Source organism: Amblyomma americanum, chromosome 9 (assembly GCF_052857255.1).
Source record: "Amblyomma americanum isolate KBUSLIRL-KWMA chromosome 9, ASM5285725v1, whole genome shotgun sequence".
Lineage (NCBI taxonomy): Eukaryota > Metazoa > Arthropoda > Arachnida > Ixodida > Ixodidae > Amblyomma > Amblyomma americanum.
The window spans coordinates 82,324,248-82,351,259 of NC_135505.1; the positions used below are offsets into that span (position 1 = coordinate 82,324,248).

Below are 27,012 nucleotides of genomic sequence, written 5' to 3' on the forward strand. Positions count from 1 at the left end.
TGTGACCGAATCAGTTACCCTTATTCCCCCAGAGAAAAGAACAATCCTACGGATGTAATTTATAACGCTCGATTAATGCGGGTGTTCTGACAGTGCAATAATGTGGACTTCTCGGGTCTTTCACACTTTCGCCAGTTATGTGTTTTCATCCACAGCTTTGCTGCAAGCTACGCCTAGGAAGCGATGAGCACAGAGACTGGAAACTAAATTTCGATTCTTCGCTACGGAGCGCCAGTTCTAGTATTGAACACCAAAGAACATAATTCCATCGCACCTGTCCAGAACAAACCCGGAATTCTGGACTCCCTTTTTATAATCTTACAACATTGTTACATAGTTCTGACCAGACAGCTGCGGTCGTTTCGCCTTTAAATATTTATTTTCAATGTTTTCCAGGCCTACTGTTGGTGACATCACAATGAGCGGGATTTTCGTGTTTATGGCCGTTCTGCTGCTTTTCTTAAGCACTGCCGCGTCAGTGCAACTCGACACGTCGGATGGAGGCTACACGGAACTGCGGGTATCCATCAGAAACAGCGTTACTCCTGACGAGTCAATCATTGGTAACATCAAAGTAAGCAGCTTTTATTTCTCTCCCCTCTTCCCCATGGCATGTCGGAGCTTTTTTTTTTTTTACTGCGCATTGGCTTTGGCATATGTGTAAACAGAGATCAGAATAAGTGTCGTGAGTCGGTAAAAAGCAGAATGCATTGTCAGAGGGGCCTCAGATGAAGACGATCAAGTGGTTTTACGTGAGAGCACCATCCCTTACACGCAGAGATAGTAATGATCCCAACACCAGACAAAAAGTTGCAGCTCGAAAATCTCAGACAGATATCCCTTACATCGTGCCTAGGCAAACTATATGAAAGGATAATAACGAGACGCCTTCAAGACCTTATGGAAGACAACGAGCTATACCCCCAAAGCATGTTGGCTTTAAAGCAAGTTACCAACATAAGACGTGCTACTCCAAATCAGAGACGAGGTTTTCACTAACGTCCCGACACGAGGCGGGCACGTAATCATGGCGCAAGGGGCGTTCGACAACGTCAGCCATGAAGCAATACTAACGGGCCTAAGCAACTTGGATTGCGGCAAGAAAATATGCGGGTATGTCAAGGCATTTCTAACAAAACGAAAAGCAACGATAGGAATCGGTGAAATTGGCTCCGAGCGTTTCCACACGCCCAATAAAGGAACGCCGCAGGGATCAGTAATCTCCCCCATCCTTTTCAGCATGTTGATTATTGGCTTAGCAAAGAAGCTGGAAAACATAGAACGCGTACGACACGCAATATATGCCGACGACATCACAGTGTGGGTCAAGGAGGGCTCGCTCGGTGAGAAAGAGGGAAAGCTAAAGGAACCAGCCACATGGGTAGAGAACTACGTCAGAGATAGAAGCCTTGCCTGCTCAACAGAAAAGTCAAAACTCTTATGAATCTGGAGGAGCAGACAAAAGTCACAAACTACCCGATGAGGAGGAACTCAGCATAAACTTCTATCTTGAAGGACAACCAATTCCCTAAAAAACGGTGATTAGAAAACTAAGAATGTCGATCCAATCGAACCATAGATGCACATATGCCCTAAACTTAAACAAAGCTTCAGTGACGCAAGTGGCCCGCATGATAACTAGAGTCTCTAGAAGGAGGCAAGGCATGAGGGAAGCTGACACTTTAAAATGCGTCAGCAGCCTCGTAGTAACCAAAATAACATACAGGCTCCCATACTACAACTGCACTGAGGGAGAAATGATTCCATCAGACACAAAAATAAGGTAAGCATATAAGATAGCGCTCAACCTACCGCAAGCAACCTCAACAGAAAGACTCCTAGCCCCGGGTTTTCAGAACACTTTTGAAGAGCTGAGAGAAGCCCAACATGCGGCGCAGCTACAAAGGCTAAAACAATTCAAAGCGAGGATAGCGCTCCTAAATAGATGCGGCAACGAAATTGCGCTACAAAATAAAGAACAAAGTGAATACCTGACGAATATCGCAACACACTCAGGATAGTCTCGGTACCGAAAACATGGATCCGAACCTGCATAAAGGACGTAGGCAAGCTAGGGAAATATATGTTCAACAGATCCTAGGCGAAAAAGAAAACTCTCTGCACACAGACTCGGGTGAGTGCAGGAGAGATACTCGAGAAACCAGAAACAGGATGGTTCTCCTCAGTTTCTTCCTAGTTTACCGTAATATCGTGGAGATACTGTTCTCTTTTTGGTGACGGTGATGGAAGTGAACTCTTTCGGACCTCCTGTGGAACCCCTTGGTTCAGCTGCTGCTGACCAGAGGATGCTGCGCGGCCTCACGAGTGATTCAAGCAGCCCAGACACTGCGCTGTGCTCTGCTGCTGGCGATGACTCTTAACCTGACGACGGCTTCATCCGAGCCCTTAGCAACAAGGCAAAACTGAGACTGCGCTAAGGTGAGGACTCAAAGGCGTGAGGGTGAATCGTTATGGGAATGCTGTTGCCATTGATGTCAAGGACCGAATCGTGCTTGAAAGACCGAGAATAATCAAAATGGCCGCCGGCATCAGAGTCCGTTCACGAAATGTCCCCCTGGGCAGCTGCGCTACGGTATGCATCATTTTCGACGTAGACATAGCCATTGTCAAGATCGGTGAATTCGGACCTGGGGAGTGTTGCTAGAAAGCCAACGTGAACTCGGATGAGTCATTGGGATGAAACGCAGCTGTGAGGTCTGGCGTTCACTGAAACAGCGGCGACCGTGGCGGCGTCAGGTGGCCAAGTCTCTCCTCTGGTCACCAGACGGAGTGGTGCTTGCAACGGTCACAGTGGGCATCTCCACGGAGTTGCCGCGTTTCAGACAACAGGCGGGGGATTACAAGGTCGTTAATGCACCTGCTGGGAAATGTCCATTCCTTTTCCACCGTGACACCGAATCCGCCACAATGCTGAAGATCGCACCCCAGTGTTCGTTCCGTCTTTGTCCCTGGCCACATGCTGGGAATCGGCCTGCCATTCTTTTCTCACGAAGACAGTGACCTTGTAGCTGCGGTGACAACGACACGACAGTGATCGAGGACTTTGTTTTCAACTTTCAATCGACCGAGCTGCGAGAAAGCATCAGCACCGCCACTTGCCCCGGGCGGCACAACCAGTGTCTTCATCTGTTCACTTAGTAAAGTGTGGGTGCGGGCTAGTTGGTGGAATAAGGTTAGGAGAATGATATCCAATCAAATATATTGATGTAAGACAAAAAGTGCGAAAAAAAAACATACGGACGCAAAGAAAGACAGAGTTGGAAGCTAGCGCTTGTCCTTAGTCTTTTTCTGCGTCCGTGTGTTCTTTTCCCGCTTTTCGTCTTATATCTGCTCACTTGATTGAACATCACTCCATTAACTTTATTCCACAGTCAGGGATCTGGGTAATGCTAAGGCTATTTAAGAGGGTGCTGGTTAGTTATCGACACACTCGATCCTTTCTCGGCTGTAAAAATGTAAAGAAAAACTACGGTACAGTTCCCTTCCTAACGAAGTCCGACATCGTCCTTCGGAGCCGGGACCTGCGGTGCTGAACGAGTCAGACAACACAAGGACCCCTCCGTCTACGACACTGGTGGAAGGCTTGGGATTGAGGCGCAGCCCCTAACACCATATACGACTAACCCGAAAATTTTATGTCGTCGAGATACTGACGGCGCATCATTATTGCAACCTCAGATCCTTGGGAAGACAAAGTGCACCACGTTGACTTTCCAAGGGGACTGCATTCCATTGTGGCTACCGCATTCTTCTTTATTTTTCTTTCTTTTTATGGTTGCACAATATTTTTTGCATTCTCGGCCATGCGGACGGGGCAAATGTTTTTCTTTAGCCCAACCTGACCTCTGTATTCTCAACCACACAGCAGCGATGCTACCCTGGCGGAAGTCCAAAAGTCTGCGCTTTGCCGCGGCGGTCATTACTGAGCCTGAAAAGAACGAGGGACGCAAGAAATGGCAAGACACGATTCCACACCCAGAGGGGACGCTGCTAAGTTGCGGCGAAGTCGCCAATCTTGTAAAAGGTCTTCTAGGAGTGTAGTGGCCATTGAGAAGGATGGTCCAGGAATTCGTGCAACTTGTCCTCACCCTCTGCATAACTCCCTAAGCAACGGGGGCCATGTGAGTAGTGATGCATGGACGGTTGTCGCAGACGGGTCTTGGCCATCTCTGACGTAGCCACCCACGCCCACCGTGAACGAACAGGTATTGTGCATTCAAAGTACCTAGTCTATCGCTAATCAAGCACAAAGACCAACTCTGGCCCAAGGTCGGGACCGGCAGGTTATTTGGCGGTCGCTCCCGAAATAGTGCACACCCTTAGTGATGAAACAGTCGTACGCTCCCAGTGGGCTGAGCCTGCTGTTGTTCGAACCCTAGCCCAGGCACCAGTGCATCTTGGACACGCGCAAGTAATTGCAAAGCTGAGGACATTCGTCAAACCATGCGTGCGCTGCTTTACAGCGTTCACACGACAGCTGCACAAAAGGCACTACAGGTGTGGATATGCTCAATCTAGTTGCTGCAGCTCTACAGTAGCTGGCACAATGGAGCCTCCAGCCTCATCGTTCCGACAAGTCGGGATATATCACTTTGTCATCTACATTGTAAACCGCAACAGCAAGCAGTCTTTCTTCCCGGTGGAACGTCTGCGCTGCGTTAAGGCGCAGTGCTGGGCAATGAAAGACGGTGGACGTGTTTTATGGAGGTCGAAGCGCTCGACAACCCTCATTATTTGTTTATCCGTCTTCAGTTCTTTTTGGCATGCTCGTTTCACGCCAAGGCGTGATGCGTTCCTGTTTTTGTAAAAATGTTATTATTCGAATAGCATTCGATGTCCCGTTAACGAGAATAGGCGGCCTCCGCCCATGCATATCACGGGGGCAGGTCCCCCCTGTCAGCTTTTGCACAGCCCATCTGTATTGAGCCTCCCGAAGTCAACGTTGCCAGCGGGTTGTCACGTCCTCAAGAATACTGGTCGAGGTAATATGCGCTACAAGCCAGGCTACCTAGGTTCAAAAGCGAGTGATAGATAAAAAAAAAGCAGGAAAGATAAGGATTATTCAGTGGCATCCCCTATAAAGCAAAACACTGTAAAAGCTATATGCTTAGCAAAAGCGGGAAACCTAAAGTTGAATTTCTTGCGGCGCAATGAGTACAGATTGTGCGAACGATGAAAATGTGCAGGCACTGTTCCGATCGTCAACAGAGTTCCTTTACAAGGCTACCAATGGACGAGTGTACTTCAAACACGTCATCATCGAGGTTCCCAAGACGTGGCCGAAGAGAAATAGCTCCTGGGCACAGTCGTCCAACGCCTCCGAAAAGAGCGACGTGCTTATCGACATGCCCACGCCGCCGTACGACGACAGGCCGTTCACAACACAGGTGAAGCCGTGCGGCGAGCCGGGGGAGTACATCCACCTCACTCCCGGATTTCTGGCCACACTTACCAACTCTACGGCTAAGAAGTTTATTAACCCCGGTATGTGAAGTTGTTTTCTGGACGATAATTTCGCTTTAAGTTCTTTACGGCGATAGCTTTTATTACCGAGGAAGACCAGCGGAAGCACTTATGTTCGCCTTCGCTGCATCCGGGGCTTGCGAGAGGGGCAGGTTTGAAGAAGGAAGAGTGAAAACGACTTTACCATGGTGGTAGGGAGAAAGAGGAGAGAGTCTGCAGAGAAAACAATAAGGCAGGAGCAGAATATGCTCCTACGGATGTGGCAAGGAGGCATTTAGAACAGATGGCAAATGTGGCTATATCACGGTGCTTCCCTATCCCCTTAACCGCCTTGGTATGAGGGATAGGCAAAAGTGGGGCGTCAGTACTTGTGCGCAGAGTGCAACCCCCCCCCCCTCGGGCCAAGAGCACTAACCAAGAGTCCGCCTACTGCCTAGGTTGAGTGTTCGGCGCATGCGTATTGGCGCCCCTCTATTTCCCTTCTTCCACTATCAATCTCCCTACAACCTACAACCCCTACAACCTCGAGACCGTCGGGATTTAAGGAACACGAGGATAGAGAAAGGTTCGCGCATTGTGCGCGTCTGCCTTTGTCGTGTTGCACTTGGCCAGCCTGCAGCTCTGCTGACAGGAGGCGGGTCACCGATGCGTTTCTCGTGGCGCGCTCTTGTGTTCATGTAGTCGGGCAGAGTAGGAAGCTGCTGTCGGGATACAGCCGTCATGCCGCCGGAACGAGTGCTACACTGCGAGGAACAGTTCGCTCGCAAACGGGCTGAAAAAAAGAAGCGCTGGGCGGAGCAAACAGAACAGCAGAAAACGGTGAATTCATGCGCGGAGCGATGTGGCGAAAGGAACGGTGCAGCGGTGGAGACAGAGTGCGACGCGCCACTAAAACTAAGGCACAACAGAAAGCAGCTGGAAAGCACGACGCTGCTGCAGCGGTTGCAATGCCCCACCGTGAAATATTTCGAATAGTGCTACAGGATGTGTGCTATGAGAGTGTGCAGCGCAGCCAGCAGAACATCAGGTGTCGTCTCTCTTCCTCTCCAGAATACGGCAAGGAAGCGAGAATTTTTCTCATAAAGCAAAACTTGTTAAAAATTTGCTTATATAAGGGGACCTGATTAACCACAGCTGATTACTGGCCGTGCTAATTAATGGCGCCACGGGTATCCGTGACGCATGCGCACGCATTGTGTAATGACGGAAACTCTCCAGGGACTGCCGCCCCACTCGCAGCCGCTTGCCTCGTTCATCAATTGCCACCAGGATTGCGCGCACGCCTATCGGACTGCAGGGCAGAACTTCCTCCGGGCCGACGCTGGCTTTTAGCACCAAGAGACAATAACGACGCTGTTGTTGACGCATGCGCAGCTCCCGCGGCCGCGCAGCACGTAGGCACCAGGGGCGGGTGAACCGATAGTTTCGCCGTTGTAGTAGTAGTATTAAGTGCCTAATGTAAAATAAAAGCAAAAATGAAGGTAAGAGGTTTCTTCTAACCCCAGAATTTGCCATCACTACTGCGGCGGCACCAGACCTTTGGCAGCGGAAACAAAGGATAGCGGGCCGTTTGAAGAAGTGAAATAAAAGAGGCAACACCGGCATTTGTTGAGGTTCGGCTCTGTGTTCTGCTCCATTCTGGCACCAAGGCCACCCGCGGCACAGAAAGCGGGATGTTAAAGGCGTTTCGCGCTTAAAAGTGAGTTTATTAAAGACCCACCTTCCCAGCGTACGTGTTCGTGCACGAGTGGGCCCACTTCAGGTACGGCGTGTTCGACGACTACGGCAGCCTCAACGACAGCAGATACCCCCTGACCTTCTGCTACAACAACACGGTGAGCCACACGGGAAACTTTGCACGACACGAGAAACAATGGGAGGGATGCACAGTTTCCGGCAGAGAGTTGTCAAAAAAACACATTACAAGGAGATATTAAGAACATCTAGAAAATAACTATACATATAAAAGGAGACTGTGCGGTCTACCAAGAGTCGAAATCAAAACCCGATGTTCTGTGGCATACTCCGTTCCTTAAATCTTGAAAGGCGGCTAAAATTGCCCGCACCTAGCAGGCAGCAGACCGCCATTTTTCTCCGTGGCTTGACTTAGCCATTTTACGTATGGGAAGAGCAGAGGTCCCTAGTGTATGTTCATGATTTCTTTTGTGAAGGACGAAGTTAATTCCTAAGGGTTGGATCTACGTTTCGGTGTTTGATTGGCGCCTTCAGTGGTACGAACCTTCAATGTTACAAACCTTCAATGTTCCGAACCAAACCAGACAAACTTTATTTAAAGATATTCGCGTTCAAAACATTTATAGGGCACTTGAGACTCACCCTAAACTTTTAGTAGCCAACGCTTAGAACTTGCTAACACCGGCTGCATGTAACAGGTCGTAGCGCGGCTGGAATTTAAGCACTCGATGGCACATATGATAATGTGGGTGTGCTGGTTTCGTCGGTTGTCACAACCATCGCTTCGTGTTTCAGATCACAAGCCAGGGATAAGTTTTAACACCGTAAATAAAACCCAAGGACGCTTAGAGAAGTGCTGTCTAACAAACGCTTTAGAGCTCTTTAGCGTTTCTTTAGCATATACAGGAGCATTAGTCGTTCGCTTGAAGCACGGCAATCTGTATTAGCGGATCAAGAGGTTTGCAAAAGTTTCAAGAGGACCGGGGCGTCGGCGCTCGTGGCCGCCACTCAAGGAGCGAGAATTTTTGCGTCGATAGCTCCCTATCATGACTCAGTTTGAGTGTTTCTAGTACTCTTTAACAGCAACGGTGATGAAAAGTGCACTTGGCCAGTTTTCTTGCTACGTTTTCTCGAGACGTGAGTCAGGGGAAAAAGCTTGTGACATGAAGATACGCATAATGCCCTGAGAAGGGGCGTTCGAATCGACTCTATGGAATGCAAATATAGTCTATATGAAAAGAATAATTTCTAATCCCGCTTAGCTTTAACACTAGCAGCAGCACAGGGCGTATTCAGGTTACTGCTGCTGCTGCTGCTGCTGATGATGATGATGATGACAGTGCAGCTGGCAAGCTCGAAGTGGCGTCGTTGATAACGGCCACGAAAACAGTTCACGGATGTTTAGTCGCAGCGAAGAACGAGTTCAGTTGTCAGTCAGATCAGTAAAAATTAATAGCCTATATTGCATAGCCATAAACGCTGGATATCAAATGTGTGGGTTGAATATAATCTAATGGAAATAAACCCTCCTAACAATCTAAAGAGTTTAGCGAATACTTTGGCCATGGACAAGTTCTAACGAAATAAGTATCAGCAGAGCTTTACATTATTTGTTGATGGCTAATAAGGCGTATAGCAAAAAAAAAACACAACACCAATGCTTTTATTTGCATTGCATCGTTGACGTACCAGATGTGCTCATCACTACGTATATGTGCGCGCGAGTTATTTTCTCAGGTACGCCTGAACGCCTGCTCGAGCCGAATTGTCTTCAGCCCGATAACCGCAGAAGGAAGACTGTGCTCAATCAACAAAAAGTGCCGCTTACATCGCAACTGCAAAGTCATCATCAAGCAGCTGGAACATGACCCCGTCCAGTCTTCCATCATGTTCATGCCCTACGTTGCCAATGTAAGAAGTATTCGCTTTATCTGGTGAGGAAGTGCGTCATCACCCGGACGGTTTGAAGGGGCTGAGAGTTAACAAAAGCTGGTTTAGTGTGTGAAGCAGAGCAAGCCAGAGGCCAGCGGCTAAGAGGCCTACTCGTTAACTATTTAATAAAACTATTCGCACGGCTAGTTGGTGATGGATATTTCTTTTCTTTAATATAAACATCACTGCATATTTAGACGAATACACCGCCCTGTCCTGTCATACCTTTATGTGTATTCGTCTAACTATGCAGCGCCTGTTACTTTCAAGAAAAGGGTGATTATGATGTCAAAATATACATATATTACCAGGCGGTAGGTCTGCCAGTTTTCTTGCATTTATTCGTGATCGGACTGCAGTTTTTGCCAAGCAACCTGTATTATGACAGCGGAATGAACTCCCGCCCGAATTCATATATTACTGATATTAGTGAAGCCCAAGGCGCCGGAATGCGTTTTCAGTCATTAAATTCGCCTATTGTCTCGAGGAATGGGACGTCTCCGGACGGAGGACTTCCCAATGGCTGAAAGGAAAGTAAGACGTGTTAAAAACTAAGAGCGCTGCAGATGAGGACAAAGGAAAAATGTTTCTTACCAGACTGGAAGTGACGTCAGCACGACGGAAATTGTGGCACTTCCGGTAAAGGCACCAAAAGCTGCTTACTCATAATGGAATTAGATGTCTGTTTGTACTTTCTTATTGATGGCGTGCCAGTGATACAAAATACTGTATCGATTCCTGTGGGAGTTAGGCCTGCCTGATAAAATTGTGTATATATGCTACACGCACCTCCTTAGCCTCTTGCTCTTTTACATGTTAGCCTACCTACTTTTCTTTCCGTGTTTGTCTTTATCTCTCGGCGATTATCGCTTGCCGCTGTTAGATAAATTAAGTTCAATTCCGCTGCCCGAGTCCTCGAGGCCATAAAGTTCTACCTGCTCCTCCTCCTCCTCCTCTCCTTAGAAACATCGCACCCCACGCTGCTGGGCATCAACGCATTCTCCGCCGTTGCAGGTTAGCCAGTTCAGGGACAGCCGGAAAGGACCCTGCCCCCACATCCCGTACGCCCCGAACAAGCAGAACGAGTACTGCGATCAACGCTCGACTTGGGATGTTATCAGCAAACACGAGGACTTCAAGAAGTGAGTGGGATAGTCCTAGCAGCTGCAGCTTATAAGTAATATCACTGGGACTTGTCGTAGTAGTGAACTATCTGAATAATAGCAATAATATCCTCACCTGCTTCAAAAAATTCCCATCATAATTCAGAAAGAGCCAGGATGGGTCTGCAGAAGCATTGCGCACCTCAACGCAGCTACTGTGGAAGGTGCCAAGGCTAGTTGTAAAATTTAGAAACGTGGTGATGGGTACAGAAACTTCGGTATTGGTGTTTACGCACTGTTTCGTTCCAGCGACGTTATTCCTATAAAAAAGAAAAACTTATTTATAATGTTTACATCTTTTCTTGGATTAAAATCAATGTTTTTAATTATAAAAGTCACCCAGGTGTAAAAACTTACTGAACACATGTTTCAGAGCTTTAAACAAGTTCAAATAGACTGAGAGATCTATAAATCACAGCGTCACCTAGAGGAGCAATAAGTAATTTCCAAATTCATTGGCGCACTAAATTACCGCAAGGCTTGTTTCCCAATAGATTAAGTTTTAGTGCGCTTTGGGTTTAAAAACCGAGTGAGCTGGCGTTGCCGCCTGCTCGCTATGTTGTCAAATAATTTTCTTGAGCTTTTAATAGTTTTTATAATTTAAAAGCTTTTAACACCTATTTATATTTAATAATTTTAATATTGTGCGACGAAATAGGTTCGGAATACATTTTTTTTCCACAGACTAGTTTCTGGTTGAGAAATACCTACATGCTTTGGTGTACAAAAGCCAATAACTGGAGTAAACGACAAAGCATCTTAAAAATATGGTATGGAGAGTAGCGTTATTTCTAAACTACTGCGGTGACAACTCGCCATGTAAGACATTCGTTGCGATTCGAAAACGAAAGGAATGAAGGGAGACACGGGGACTCATGGCCGGAACAGCGCAAGTTCACATCGTGTTGACAGTCAGCAAGTAAGCTGATTAACAAAATAACGCTATAGTGTAAAACAGCCTCAGGGGAAGACAAGGCTGCTAAATTGCACTCCTAGTGTGTAATTGACTATCACAAACAATTGAAAAATATATGAGCGCAAAGATTCGCACAAAGATACCCAGGTGGTCGAAATTATTCCGGAGCCCTCCGCTAGGGCACCTCATTTTTTCCTTTCTTCTCTCAGTCCCTCTTTTGTCCCTTTCCTTACGGCGGCGCAGTTTCGTTGGGGGCCAAGATGTGAGAGAGATACTGCGCAATTTCCTTTCCTTAAAAACAGATTTTCAATTTTTCAAGACATACGGACTCCTGACCGAAGCAGTGCAACTTCAGACAATGTTGAGAATCGGCAAGTATACTGGTTGACAACACAAAGCTGGAATGAACAGCCTCATAGAAAAACAAGACTGTTAAACTGCGCTCCTATAGTCGGATAAAACGTGTCTGCAGTGAAGCTCCGCCCACATTAAGCAACGGCGCACAGTATTCCTCCACGATAAAACGTCATCCGTTTTCGAAACTTCTGGCTGGCGAGCAATACAGTACGCCGCAGACGAAGCTCAGTGTTATCAACTGCAGTTTTTTTAAGTTGTATTCTACTATAGTGTGCAACTAACAACAACAAAGAATTCGAAGAGTATATGAGCGCGTAGTTAAATACCGCTGGGAGCCACATACACTACTAATTTAGTGCCTTCACTCAGACTGCTCGTCTGGAGACGTTTGGCTGAAACAAGGAACATCGAAACAAGTTTAACATTGCTAGTCTGGGACCTTAACTAGCATTAACAGCAATTCCGTCCTGATTTATCCTTAGTAAAAATCGCTTTTATGCCTCTCTTGAATTTTGATATTTATCTTGTTGCAAAAGACGTGTTTATTGGTCAAAAAATTCCTTTAGAATTTTCCTGACTATGACGTCTGCGCGCAAAGGACTCCGTGAGCACAGTTTAAAGGGATTTTGGAATGAATCACGATGTAATTGAGCCCAAAGGTATTCGCACCCATCCAACTCTGTCGATGAACCGCGGTTTACGTACCAATATTGTGGTATTTCTATAACTTTTGGGCCTTGTTTAAGCTTACTTTAAGTGAATAGCATGTTTGGCTTTTGAACGCGTTGATTAGTACAAAGATACATACCAAATTCCACGCGTCTTCACTGTCATTTTAAGCTCATGACTTTGGCAAGAAAAAGTGCTAGGGTTTTAACCTGTAGCTAAACCGAGTATAAGTGGGAAAGCGCATACTTAGCCTGCTTGGCTCAAGGTTTTGCTTTGCTGGGTCGTCGGCACACCCGACGTCGATAATATATTCTGGTTGAGCTCTGAGAGGGGTTATAAGCTGGTCTGATCGGTTCGCGCCGCAGACGGAATTTGGTGAACAATGACGTGCAATGCACAGCGCGAGAGTGTGTCGCAGTTCAACAAGAGGCGAGATCGGCTGCTGCGATAACGTAGCTCTATCGTGCTGTGGCCGGAGAAGCTGCATGGACACTGGCTATGATAAGATTTGATGAGAAGTCATCGCTTTGTTCATGACCTCATGAAGCGACTCATTTTGAACACGGCATAGAGTATCTCATCGCACAGACCGTGGACACAACTGAGGCCCGACGTAAACGCCATCTTTCGTACACGCTGTAATAAACTTCGAACTTGTTCTGCGTGAAGTGCTGTGCATAGTAGGCATCGACACCACTGTAATGATTCTCCTGACGCATGCCGACGCCTGACCTCACGCCTCTCTTCGAGCCCACCCTCGTGTTGATCGGTGGTTTCGCGACCACGGCATTGTCGAGCGACTTCCGCATCTCTTCTAGGCGCCCTTCTTACTCAGCATTCGCTGCGCATCGGTGAATAGAAGTTGGGCATGCACGGAGCCCTCGTAACGTTGACAGTACCTGCTGTAGGCGCTGTTGTTTCGCGCCGCCCGCTTCTGTGAGAATTGGCGGCACTTAGCGCCTGAACGTCGACGCTATTCTGTGGGTCATGGTAGCCAGCGAGAGCAGGTCTCTTCGGACTCGGCCTTTACTTAACTTCGGAATAGCAGCTCTGGCCCGAATGGACTGTCGCTCGGCGAGCAGGCACTTGCAAGCCGATGATCTGAACGGCCACATGTGAGCACGCGCGCCGCACGTGGCTTTCCGATTGGGCCAGTTGCTGTGAGTGCGTGGCGCCGCAACGACTGGCCTCGCACTAGACGAGTGAGCTTCATTAAGTGGTCGGATACAACACGAAATCTGAATGACATAGCTGAGTGAAGCTGTCTCTTCTAAGGCATAACCTATTATCCCTACCAACGCAATCGAGTGGCGTACGCCAAAAATCTATTTAAGTAAACTTTTTCTTGGATGATGATCCTTTAAGTGGTTCGAAAATTCTGCGCCGATAAAAACAAATTTCTTTATTCAGCGATATCCGTTTCCTGGCACTACCTGCAGACTTGCAATAGATATTCGCGGAAAGTTAAAATAGAGCCTTCAGTGCGAAAGAAACTACCAATCCAGACGTGAGTTCAATGGCTACTAAAACGTATTTCTTACACGTGCCTGCCCGAAATTGGCGGCTGTTTTTATTCTTTGGAGGTTAATGAATATAGAATCTGTACAAATTATTCAGCGACCTGTGCAAGCGAACGAAGGAAAGAAAGAATGAAAGTTGTTTACTTATTCCAGCCTGCCAATGCCGGACATGTCCAAGCGAATCGGGGTGACCTTCGACGAAGCACAGGAGGACGAAGACGTACAGCAGCGCATGGCGCTTGAGCTGAACGTTTCAAGAAGCACGAGAGTGAGCAAAATCTTTTGGCGGTCATTCACCCTTTCAAAAACCTCGTGCATTCTCCCAAAGCAACTCGCTCTTTTTCTCCCTTAAACGAGATGAAATTTTTCGTACCGGGTTATTTCCTCGGAATGGTGCGTAAAGCAGAATCCATGCACTGAGATGTGAAATAAGGCTGCTCTTGACAAACGATTTACATTAAATTTAATTCCATTGCCGCTTCGATTTCTCCAGTCAAACGGAAGCTACGTCCGTCACAAGTAGAGGGTTTCACGCAAGACCATGAAGAATAACAGTACAATACAGTTGTAGTAAACGTTCGTGGAGACTTCACCGACGCAAACGGGAGAACTCTGCGGGCACAATCCGCACGGCCTCTGAAACGTTTCTGGTTACGCATACGTGACGTACACAAAAAGCGACTATGTGGACGTATTCTGCTCAATATGTACTGCTCGCGTACGTTGCGCCCTGCCCCCAATGTCCATATGTCTAGAGAAAAGTTTTGATAATTGGACAATTGTAAGATACTGTTATGAAAATATCGGAGCAAACGGTCCATTCTTCGGATACGTAGCGAAATCTTTTTCAAAGTGCTTCCATCCATCGCATAGAAAAGTACTGACTGCGCGAGAAAACCAAAGAGGAACTCTTTTGAAAATAGCAAAAACGTTTATATAAAAAATGTAAGACCGCCGTCGGGTGATCTCCGGGTATATTGATTGTTATAGAGAAATCTTGCATTTTATGAAACAATTCCGTTCAAAGATTTCCCGCTCAAAAATGCTTTTGTTCAGAATTTCTGGGGATGTCTCGCCTCGTGACTCGTCTAATCGTTATCTGGCGTCATTCTGCGCCTATTTCGGCTGTGCTGCCGAAGCTCTCTCCTGCATACGCCTTCGTGCAGCATGTCTTGCAAGTGCCTCAACCTCCAACGTACGCTCCAAGTCCTCCAACGATGCGCTTCGGCCAGAAGAGCTGCAGGTCCGTGCGGTGGGTGCGGATGCTGAACACTATTTCATTTCTTAAAAGCGCACTGCAATGTCCGTCCACCTCAACTGCATCTCGCGTGCCTGCCTTGGCGGGTTTGCATTCCTTTACGTGCCGCAACGAAGCCAATTCGGAATGTTTTGAATATCAATCCACGGATCTGCCGAACGCAACCTATCAGAGGCTTTCGGCTGTCGTCTTGCATTAAGCGCTCTTCCTTGTTTGAGATACTGCAAGATCATCGCTCGCAGAGCCCTCTACGCGTGCAAGGCACACTCGCAAGACTCGAAATCCCACCTACGTCCAACAGACCCACGTAGACCCGCTGCGCACTGCGCTTGCGAACTCCTAACTCGTAAGAGTTCTATGCGCGCAGAGCCTTTTTGGTACGCGTGAGTAAAACTGTTCAATAGCTGTTCATTCATTCACTTTCATTCCGGCTGCTGGAACCGGCTATAGCGACCACATGGACAGGGAGCGATTATACTCGAGCTCTTGTACGCCTCACTTAGTATCAGCTCTACACATGATGTAAAGCGACCGTTCTGCCGCTCGCACAACTGTCCTCCACTGGGTGGCTGGATGCCGCATTCCCGCTTTCCGACCTCATCCCGACCTGGAAAGGACGCGACACGACTGAGACACCTACAAACAAAGGCAATCCTTAGCCTCTAGAGATTATGTTTAATCACAAATGGTGAGTATGGCCCTGCATGCCCGCATTGCGCTGACTGGACGCACGCCAACCACGGCCACATTTTGTGGGAACGCGCCAGCAAACCCCTCCGACGAAACTTTTGCCAGCTCCCTTGATGGAAGAATGAGGCAAGCTCTTGGACTGTTCAAGAAAAACAACGCAACTGGCCTTCATCAAGCGACCTCAAGAGGTCACCCCCGACTGGAGGTAACCCTGGATTCGTCCCATCCCCAACTAATCTCTTTCATTTTGTGGCAGAAAAGTTGTAACCACCATAACCACCCGATGTGGGCACTAGGCAGCCGCCGGGCGCTAGGCAGCCTCCCGAACATAGAGGAAGGAATAACTTAGAAATTTATGTCACATTTTCCGAAGCCGGACGTGACATCTCCTCCTTGCCAGTTGGCGGCCGCTTTGGAGCACTTGCGCATGCGCAGCAGACAGTGCAGCAGACGACGCCACAGTGTCGAGCGTTACTACTGGCTGTTTTGTCGGCCAAACACTTCCAGGATTCCTTTCGAAAGCACGTGACGTCTGGCAGGCTTTATGGCGTCCCGCTGCAATTGCGAGTGCCGCACTCCCAAATGTCAAACTCAAAAGGTTATGTTGATTAAGGGCGCAATACTTGCTGGCGACGCTTCTGGAGAGAGCTCCGGATAGCAAGATGAGTTCACCGCTCGGGTCTTGAGCGCACCGAGAGTGACGAGTGTTCATCTGTGCTTGTTTCATTTATTTTGTTGTCGTCACCCCATCGTTGTAATTGCCGGCTCTAAAGGATGCGCCAATAATTGATTGGGACGGTATTTGGCATGAAGGCCAAGGAATGTCTACTTCGAGAGAGGTTGCAGTTTCTTCTGCTCGGTTTAGTTTGCTTTCTTATGCCCGAGAACGAAAGGGTAAATTCAAAGTAATTCCATTTCTTTGCGGCACTAATTTCCATCACTTTTAGCGAGCAAAAATTAGGAATGTAATCTATCTACATCGGTACTTTTAATGAAACTAATGATGCCAATTAATTTAAAGCCTTTTGAAAAATAATTCTTTTTCGCCCCCTGTACTGCCATGTTATTACTTATGACGTTGCATCCAGGACAAATGTTCTTAAGACCTCTCTGATTAATCTCTACAGTGGGTTGTACTTGTGCCTTTAAGCACAAAACCGCATTCCTGAAAGTATGCCCTGGAGCCATCATTCCTTTCCCATACTCTGATATATTCGTTTTCTTCCCATCGTTTTATTTCTTGGCGTTTTGGTGCAAGCACCTGGTCAGTTCAATCGTTAAAAATCATCCGAACTGAATATTTGCGCTAAATGTGAGCCCTAAAGTGTCTCCTTTTTCTCCACAAGATTTAACCATAGTTTGCAAATCCTCCCCGCATCTGCTAATAGTACAGTATTATCCGCACACAGTAAACCAATGAGCCGCTACTCTATGGCATTTTCGCTTAATCTCTACGACAGATTACAACCTAGATGGCTTTCTTGTAGCCTCACTTTCATACTTATCGCATAAAGCATGATCAGCAGCAGTGACTGAAGACAACCCTGCCTTAATCATTTGTGTACCTCAAAGGTTAATGTTGTTATACCTTGTTATTCCTTCAAACGCACTTTCAACTTCAATATCTCACATTTTCGGCTCTAAATCAATTATTTCATGACCGATGCCTTCATCTTGTTCTGTTTCACAGGAGCTCCCTGTTCACGTTGACGTATCCACCTCTTATGTGCAGGAAGGCTAAATACATGCGTCTCTTTTCCGCTCTAGCTATTTCAGTAAGCAGAAACTGGCTATCATCTGAGCGCTTATTCCGCCTGAACCCATTGTGTGTTTCTGAGTATATAATTAGTTTCTATTCATCTCTGCATTTTTAATTTCACCGTCTGTATTGCCGGCCTGTAAATAACTGATGCTGTCGTAATCAGTCTGTAGGAATTTTATGTTGATCCTGGAGCGTTTTCCTTCATAAATAAAATTGCGTTTGCTCTGTCACCTGCTGGCCAGAATTTTCTTTCAGGAGGCCGCACTTTGCAGCTTGGCTCTCCCACGGGACGGTGCTCTGGTCCAAAAGTCGGTCTTCCAGAGCATCCAGCAGTTTGTACGTGAAGAAGTCGCACGCCAGCTATCTTTGCCTACCTGCCCGCCTACGCCTGCGCCGTCGCTCACTCCCAACCTACAGCGTGTTATCGAGGAGCAGGTCGCTGAAGTCCTGCTACCTCCTTCTCAGCCACCCCTGACCGCGGCTCCTCTGATGTACGCCGATGCCGTGGTGTGGTCGCGGCCCTCACCTTCTGCCCCTGACTACAGGCCACCTACACGGCAGTTAGAACTCCAGCGACCTGCAACCCCACCTTACCGTCCGGTTGCCCGCCCCCGATCTCAGCCGCAGCCACTCAACCCCTGGCGCACACAAGACAACCGCCCTATTCGCTACGCCTGTGGCGTCGCTGGTCACGTGGCTCGTTTGTGTCGCAGTCGTGACCACCGTCCCTACGATTATAGGCGTGAGCCGACGTACGACCTTCCGCCGTCGTCCTCGCCTGCGTCACACTTGCCGCCTCCGGATTCTTCTTCTCCTACTTACCATCCCCGCTCCCACCGCTCGCCATCTCCTGGCCGTCGTTCCCGTTCTCCCATGATCCGTCGCCAACCCGCCGTCCACGCGGAAAACTAAGCACCGCAGTTCCGGAGGCAAGAACGGCGTCAACAGCGGCTCACTCAGACCTGTTTCTGCGCCTGCCAATATTATTACCGATTTCGTTGAAGGAGTCCCCGTCGAAGCACTAGTTGACACTGGCACAGCCGTTTCGGTTCTCAGTCACACCCTCTGTCGCAGACTCAAAAAAGTGACGACGCCCCTTCCTCCCGTTTCTCTCCGCGCGGCCAGCGCTCAGGACATTCGACCGTTAGTCGACTGCACCGCCCGCCTGCTCATCGGGAACGTTCCGTACACAATCCAGTTCATCGTCCTCGCCCGATCCTCTCACGACATTATCCTTGGTTCGGACTTCCTCTCCTCACATCACGCCGTTATTGACTGTGCCCGTGCTCAGCTTGACTTGTCACCCTACAGTGACGCCCCCTTGGACGTAACGGGTGCTGCTGCCGCTACTGTGGTCGTCTCAGAGGACACAGACGTTCCACCTTTCTCTTCAGTGCTGGTGCCTCTTTCTTGTGCTGCGCTCTCAGATGCAACTGTGACTTATACCCCCTCTTAATGATGCGCTGACCAGAAGTCTGTTTTGCTGCCTCATGCTGTCCTGACAATTGTTCGTGGCTCCAGCGCTATTTATGTGGCCAACCCGTTCTCCTGCTCTACCACTTTACTCCGTGACCAATCGCTTGGTAGCGTTGCCGTTCTCGATCCCGCCTCCGCATACCCCCTCGTCGATAGCGCGGCCGGCCTTCACGTCTGCGCCATTACGCCTGTTCCCATCACGAATCAGTCGTCTGCTGATATTTTGCACCGTTCTGTCGATGCCGCCCTGACGTATACCCAACGAGATCAGCTTGTAGCCGTTCTGCAGCGTTTTCAAGCTTCGTTTGACTACCAGCAACCTTCCTTGGGCCGCACCACCACCGTTACCCACTGTATTGACACTGGAACCCATGCCCTTTTGCGCCAACGTCCGTACCGCGTGTCAGCCGCTGAGCGCAGCATCATTGACGCCCAGGTGACCGACATGCTCCAGCCTCACGTGATACAACCGTCGCACAGCCCGTGGGCATCACCAGTGGTTCTGGTCAAGAAAAAAGTCGGTTCCATCCGTTTCTGCGAGGACTACCGTCGTCTGAGTAAGATTACACGCAAGGACGTTTACCCTCTCCCCCGTATCGACGATGCTCTTGACTGCCTGAAGGGCTCTGAGTTCTTTTCTTCATTGGACTTGCGCTCCGGTTACTGGCAGATGCCGATGGCGAGGCCGATCGCCCAAAAACTGCATTCGTCACACGCGACGGGCTCTATGAATTTAATGTCATGCCCTTCGGCCTCTGCAATGCACCCGCCACATTCGAGCGCATGATGGACAACATACTCAGAGCGCTCAAATGGCACACATGCCTTTATTATCTAGGCGACGTTGTAATCTTTTCGCCGGACTTTCCGTCTCACCTCCAGCGCCTCGAGATTGTTCTTCGCTGCCTGGCCGACGCTGGCCTCCAACTTAATTTGAAAAAGTGCCGCTTTGGAGCTCGGCAGCTCACCATTCTAGGACATTTCGTGCGAAGGATGGCGTTCACCCGGACCCGGCCAAGTTGCGAGCTGTGGCCGAATTTCCGAAGCCCACTTCTGTAAAAGACCTCCGCAGCTTCGTCGGCCTCTGCTCCTGCTTCCGCCGCTTTGTCCGCAATTTTTCCACTATTGTCGACCCCTAACAAGCTCCTTTCCAGGCACGACCTTTAGGCCTGGTCGCCAGCCTGTGATGAAGCGTTTACGACACTCATTCGCCTCCTCACCACTCCACCAATTCTGCGTCACTTCGACCCTCGTTCTCCAACGGGACTCCACAGGAATGCTAGCGGCGTCGGCCTCGGTGCAGTACTCGCTCAACGCAAGCAAGGCTTTCACGAATACGTTGTCGCTTACGCTAGCCGGACACTCACAAAAGCTGAAGCCACCTTTTCTGTCACCGAGAAGGAGTGCTTATCCATCCTTTGGCCGGGCGTCAATTTCGCCTCTACCTGTACGGGCGCCCCTTTGACGTTGTCACCGATCACCACGGCCTCTGCTGTCCTCTTTGAAAGATCCCTCTGGTGGACTGGCGCGATGGGCTCTGCAACTCTAAGAGTACGACAGTCGCGTTATCTATCGTTCCGGCCGCAAACATGCCGATGCTGATGCTCTCTCATGTTCCTCTGTACCATCTGAGGCAGCGCCTTGTATATCCGCCCTGCCTTCTTTGAAATTTGAGTTCGATGACATGGCTTCCGAGCAACGCAAAGACCCGTGGATCACTTGCCTTTTTGATCTCCTATCTGGCCAATCGTCTCGACCTCCTTCCCGTGCTCTCCGCCGTCAGTCCCACCATTTCGCCATCCGAGACGAGCTCCTTTACCGCCGCCACTATCTCTCGGATGGTCGCAAATGGCTTCTCGTCATTCCGACACATCTGCGCTCCTTTATTTGCTCTTCCTACGACGATGATCCCCAGTGTGGCCATGCCGGATCCTTGAAGACTTTCACCCGTCTACGACAGCGGTACTACTGGCGTGGGATGGCCCGTTACGTCCGCCAGTTCGTTCAGTCCTGCACCGCATGATAGCGACGAAAACAAACACCTCGACGACCCGCCGCTCCTATGCAGCCGCTGCCTTGCCCAGTACAGCCTTTCGAGCGTGTTGGCATCGACCTCTACGGCCCTCTTCCCAGCACATCAACCGGGAACCGCTAGATCATCGTTGCCATCGACCACCTTACACGTTACGCTGAAATATCGCATTTACCATCCGCTACAGCCCACGAGATTGCATCCTTCATTCTCCATCGCATCATTCTTCGCCATGGTGCACCCAAAGAGCTGCTCAGTGAGAGAGGTCCGGCCTTCCTCTCAGAAGTTATAGAAGCTCTCCTTCAGGAATGCAACGTTGTTCACCGCACCAGCTCCGCATACCATCCCCAGACAATTGGCATGGTTGAGCGTTTTAATCGCACGCTCGGCGACATGCTGGCCATGTATGTTGCTTCCGACCATTGTAACTGGGACCGCGTTCTCTCTTTTGTCACATACGCTTATAACTCCGCTGCTAAATCCACCACCGGATTCTCTCGGTACTTTTTCCTGTACAGCCGTGAGCCTTCTTGCACAATGGACACCATTCTACCTTACCGCCCTGATGCTTCCGAATTTACAACTCTTTCTCAAGCCGCACCTTATGCCGAAGAGTGCCGACAGCTGGCCCGCACCTTCATTTCTCACGCCCAGCAGCAGCAGAAAAGCACCCGTGATCCCCCTGCATTTCCTCCCGCTTACCTTCCTGACTCTTTGGTCTGGCTCTGGGTACCCTCCTCAGGTCCCGGCCTTTCCTCAAAACTTGTTAGCAAGCACCAGGGACCCTACCGTATTCTTTAGCAGACATCCCCCGTCAGTTACCTCATCGAACCCCTTACGCCATCCCCTGATCATCGCCGCCGAGGATGCGACATTGTCCACACGACCCGCCTCAAACCTTACTACGACCCCTCCGTCGTCACATCACCCTAGCCCGCCAGGATGGCGCCCTTTGGCCCAGGGGGAATTGTAAGACTGGCCACGGTCTTCAGAATCTTCAGAGGCTGGCGCTCAACGAAGAAGACGACGAGAAGCGCCGAACACTGCGAAGCTCGAGCGCTGAACGCTCGGTCGCTCGTGCGTGCTCTGGACTGAACGGGGTCTCCGATCTGTGCCTGGACGGTTCCGCTGGTTGTTCGTGACGCTGTGTTCTTGAAGACGTTTCTTATTACATAGTAATTAATCTCTACAATGGGTTGGGTGTACTTCTACCTTTCCGCACAAAACCGTTTTCCTGAAAGTAAGCCCTGGAGACTTCATTCCTGTCCCATACCCTGAAATATTCGTTTTCCTCCAATCTTTTTATTTCAAGGCGTTTTAGGGTAAGCACCTGGTCAGTTCAATAGTTAAAAATCATAACTGGGATATTTGCGGAAAGAGTGAGCCCTAAAGCGCCTGTTTTTGCTCCACAAGATTTATCCAGATTTTGCAAATCCTCCATTTGTCTGATAATAATACAATATTATATAGTAGAGTAATAAACCGGGAAGCCGCTGCTCTATGACAGTTTCCGTTAACCTTTACGACAAATTATAACATAAACGACTTTCTTGTAGCCTCATTTTCACACTTTATCACGTAAAGCATGAACTGCAGCAGTGACTGAAGGCAACCCTGCCTTAATCATTTGTGTACCTCAAAAGTCTTACAAATGCACTTTCATCTTCATTATCTCACTATATTTCGAGCTCGATATTAGTTATCTCATGACCGATGCCTTCATCTTTTTCTTTTTCACAGGAGTCCCCTGTTCACGTTATCGGATGCACTGCTTACGTGCACGAACGCTAAATACACAGGTCTCTTTTCCGCCCTAGCTATTTCAGTAAGCGGAAACTGGCTATCATTTAAGCGCCTATTCCGCCTGAACCCATTGTGTGTTTCTGTGTTTATTATTAGTTGCTATCCATGTCAGCATTTTTAATTTCACCGCCTGTATTGCCAGCCTGTAAATAACTGATGCTGTCTTATTCGCTCTGAAGAACGTTATGTTGATCCTGTGTCGTTTTCCTTCATAAATCAAATTGCGTTTTCTCTGTCACCTGCTTTCCAGAATTTTCTTATTTGTGTTGACTATTTCAAATGCATTTAACGAAGTTGTCTTGCTTCTAAAACCGAGTTAATTAATCGGCTTGATACCCCTATCCCTGATCACCCTATCCTCCCTACTAAATGCCTCAGTTATGGCTTGATACCCCTATCCCTGATCACCCTATCCTCGCAACTAAATGCCTCGGCTATAATTATGTAATGTACTTATCACCAGCATCTTATTTCTCTAAGCATTTTCTCTCATACAAGCATTTTCTCTCGGTATCCTGAATTCATTCTTTCTTTCTTTCATTCTTTTCACCCAGACAGCTTGTACGGTTCCAGAATTTTCTTGACCACCTATAATTGAATCACCAACTTCAGCCATCCAGCGATCCGTCGACTGCTTTACTTTTCTCTAGGCGAGGGCCAGCAATCTCACATTCTTTTGTCTATAAGATTACCATTATTCTCCCCTTTCCTCTTTTGATAACAGCGACTTCTTTGCAACTATGTGTTGCGACCAGTCAGGCCATTTTTTTCCTATGTCCTCCTTGATTTACTTTTTCACCAGCTTTGTGGCATCCTTTTTCATATTCAGTGGGTTCCCGCTTTCACGTGTTTGATTTTCGTACTCATGAGTAGTTCTAAATGATTATAATGCCAATATTTCATTAAGCATTTCTGTATTGGTTCCTCAGTGCTTGGTGCTATCGAGCTATTTTTTCGCTTCATTTCTCGCTCTCTTTTTGTATTTTCTGCGTTCCTGTACTGATCCTGGCGTCCATCTGCAGATTAATGCGCTTATTATTACTTCCAAGACACTACTCCCCATCGTCGCCCATTTCTACTTTTGTGAACTTGCTACAGATTTCTTGCGAGATAAGGCCGTAGTCAATGGTCGTCTGCATATTCCGGAATTCTTACATGATCTGTCTATCACATTTAGCTTCTCTATTTATAATAGCTAATTCCGGCTGCTCGCAGAGGTCTTGCATTAACTTCCCGTTATAATCTGCGAACCCATCCAGATCATCTGCGTGACCATTGATGCGCCGAATACAATTACTACTGTAGCACCTCGCAACTGTTTTATATCGTTTTTGGGACACTTAACTAGAGCCTGTATTTTTTTGCCTACCATTGCCACAGGGCCATAAATAAACAAACCGTAACAATGAATTATTGCAGATAATTATTCCTGTTACCGAGACATGTTTTGCAAGTTGATTTAATCTGTGCCAATTTGTTCCTTGATGGATCAGGATACCGACCCCTTCCCCTCCCTCTTTTTCCCCGTTCCTTTTCTGTTGCGCCCTTCCAAGACATAGCCCCTGATAAGCGGAGGATTTTCCAGATCCCTCATTTGCGTCGCGCATAGAGCGTACACGCCTATTCATCGTCCTCGAAGTGCTGTGCTGTTTCTAACCTATTCGCTCTCTTTCTACCCCTTACTAGGTTTGTATATCTGATCCTTGTGATTAACTTATTTTTATAATTTTCTTCATTGCACGCTAAGTGGCCACTTTATTGGGCACAACCTAGATTACTATGCTTCCTGCTTCGCTGCCAGCTAGTCCTACGTCCAGAGTCCCCGCGGAGTACCTAAAAAAGCTAATGCATGGCCTGCTAGCCGATCTCTGCTCCCACTCTTCAACTGGTGGATGCCGTGTCGTGCAAACTCTCTGCCAAACCGTGTTCCACACACACTTGTTGTTTCTTCCAGGTGCAAACCTTTATCCATCCTGGACTTCCTAATTTCCCGATTTTCAATCGCCACATCCCTGTCAACCTCTACGCACCGTCCAAGCATGCAGTGTCCACACCGCAATCAGCCGTTGCTCTCCTATTGCGTTTCTGTCGTGAACTATTTGAGCGAATCTTTCCACCACATGCGCAGCGTCATTGTTCAGTCCCGCTGCTACGATTACCACGGCAACTGCCGCATTCTGCGACACTATGCTTTTCGTATCGCTGAGCATCGCCTTCATTGTCCTTTCTTTGAGGATCGCGACTGGTACTCGCCTGCCTCTCTTCACCTGCTTTATAATAGAGGGTGTTTCACCTAAGACTTTACACAACTTTTAAATATCGGCTTTATGAGTCAGAAGAACGCTTTTTCGATTTACCATTGTCAGTGGTGTAGCACATCAGAATAATGATAGGACGTGCTAGTTAGCTGGCTAATTAACTAATATTCAAGCGTTAACTTATTAACTATTGCGCTTAGGCTCGTGAATTAGAGAAAATAATATCCCTATCAGTTTTTAGAATTCCGAAAATGCAGATACCCTCAGCGCTGTGGCTCAACAAATTTTGACTACTTCGACGAGTTACCTCAACTAAAGCAGTTGCTTTGCCTACAAGCTTTTCAAAAGCGCATGTATTTTGACGAGATGTACCCAAAATTTCTAGCGTCACAGCGCCAATGGTAACCTCTTTCTCGAAATTCTAAAAACATAAATGGATACTACTTACGGTGGGCTACACGCGTCTCAGTAATTAAGAAGTCTACCAGTAATAGTTGAATAGTATACTATTCAACATTAGTTAACCAGCCTGCTAGTTAGCACGTCTTAGCTTGATTGCAATGTACTATACCGCTCGCAATGCTATGTCGAAAAAATCGCTCATATAACTCAAAAAGCCTATATTTCAAAAATCGCGTAAAGTTTAACGTGTAATACTGTATATCCTGACGACGTACTCATGTTTGAGCCACCAGGGATAAATAATAATGAGCGCTAAATAATTTAGAACTGAATTTCCTCTTGATACCGTTTAGGTTTCGGATTCATCAACGGAACGATGATTCTAACGTGTGGTTGCTGTTTAGGTCACATGCGGCATAAAAAATCGGCTATATAATTTGACAGGTCATTTCTCGCAATTCAAGGTCTTGGAAGAGACCACATTAAATGTTATAGCCAATTAAAACTACATATCAGCGATTATATTTTTTTTTCTTTTGGATAGCGTGACCAAAACATCAACTTGGCGTCGCAGTCTCTGTTCGGTCAATGAAATCGGAACCGAAGCACTATGAGAGAAGAAATTCATTTGTAAATTATTTATCGGTTGTAGGCAAATACCACCCGGTAATTCGTGTACTGTAATGTATAACGCATCATTTGACAGGGGAAAACGCGATTAGAAATTAAGTGCATATATCTTTAAATCAATCCTGGGACAAGTATCCAACATTTAGCGCTCTCTTGCCGTTACACCACATCTGCTAACCCGCGGAGTCACCTTGCAAGTTCTGGTGCAAGCGCGTAGCTGCTTTCTGAATGCACAGAATGGTGGCTGTCTAGTGGCTGAGCATTACCAACGTTTTCGGACACTTCTCGTGTCTTCAAGGTTGGAACCTGGACACTTCACCTGACGAGTCCCAGCCCGTCCCCAGTGAAGGTCAAAGTCCTGGTCGAGACCAAACCCAGAGCGAATGATTACGAGCCGATAAAAGTCACCTGCAAGATGTGGAATGAGGAAGTGAGAAAATACTACGACGCGGGCATCAACGCTAAGGTCACCAAGGGCAAGAAGTGGGTTCTAGACGCCGTCGTCCTCGCCAGAGTTTACCGCCTGGGGAAGGATCCGGAGGAGATAAAGTTCCCACTTCATGACGACGGACTGGGTAAGAGCCCTTGCTAGGTGTGGTAAGACATTCGGCCCTCTTCCACTGTCTAACATTATTAAACAATGGCCGTGCTCGGACGTTCTCCAGAGTCTTGTTGTTTCACTTATTTGTGGAGAGGCACACACGAAATTTGAACGGTTTAGCAAACACCTGAACCTACCCTAAATCAAGACCTCCCTAGGGGAATATCTTACTACCTAAACGTTAAAAATAGCCATTAAGCGTGGATGTCAGACTATCTAATTTCTTCTTTTGATGTCCAACGTTCCTGTTTATTATCCAATAATAATTGATTCTGGAAAGCTGGAGGCCCACATGACGCTGATTTTTCAGATAACCAAAGTCAGTGAATCTTTTGATGCATAAAAAATACACTATTACGTCTTT

General features: G+C 47.8%; 1 protein-coding gene across 1 annotated transcript; it reads left to right on the plus strand.

The window, feature by feature from the left end:
* The first annotated feature begins 439 nt into the window (after positions 1 to 439).
* On the plus strand, positions 440 to 26,639 carry LOC144103470 (calcium-activated chloride channel regulator family member 3-like). The gene is made up of 7 exons (XM_077636177.1): positions 440 to 574; positions 5,208 to 5,505; positions 7,213 to 7,319; positions 8,917 to 9,090; positions 10,126 to 10,253; positions 13,890 to 14,004; positions 26,346 to 26,639. Exons 1-7 carry the CDS (start codon positions 440 to 442, stop codon positions 26,637 to 26,639), a joined length of 1,251 nt encoding a protein of 416 aa, XP_077492303.1.
* Positions 26,640 to 27,012: the final 373 nt, after the last annotated feature.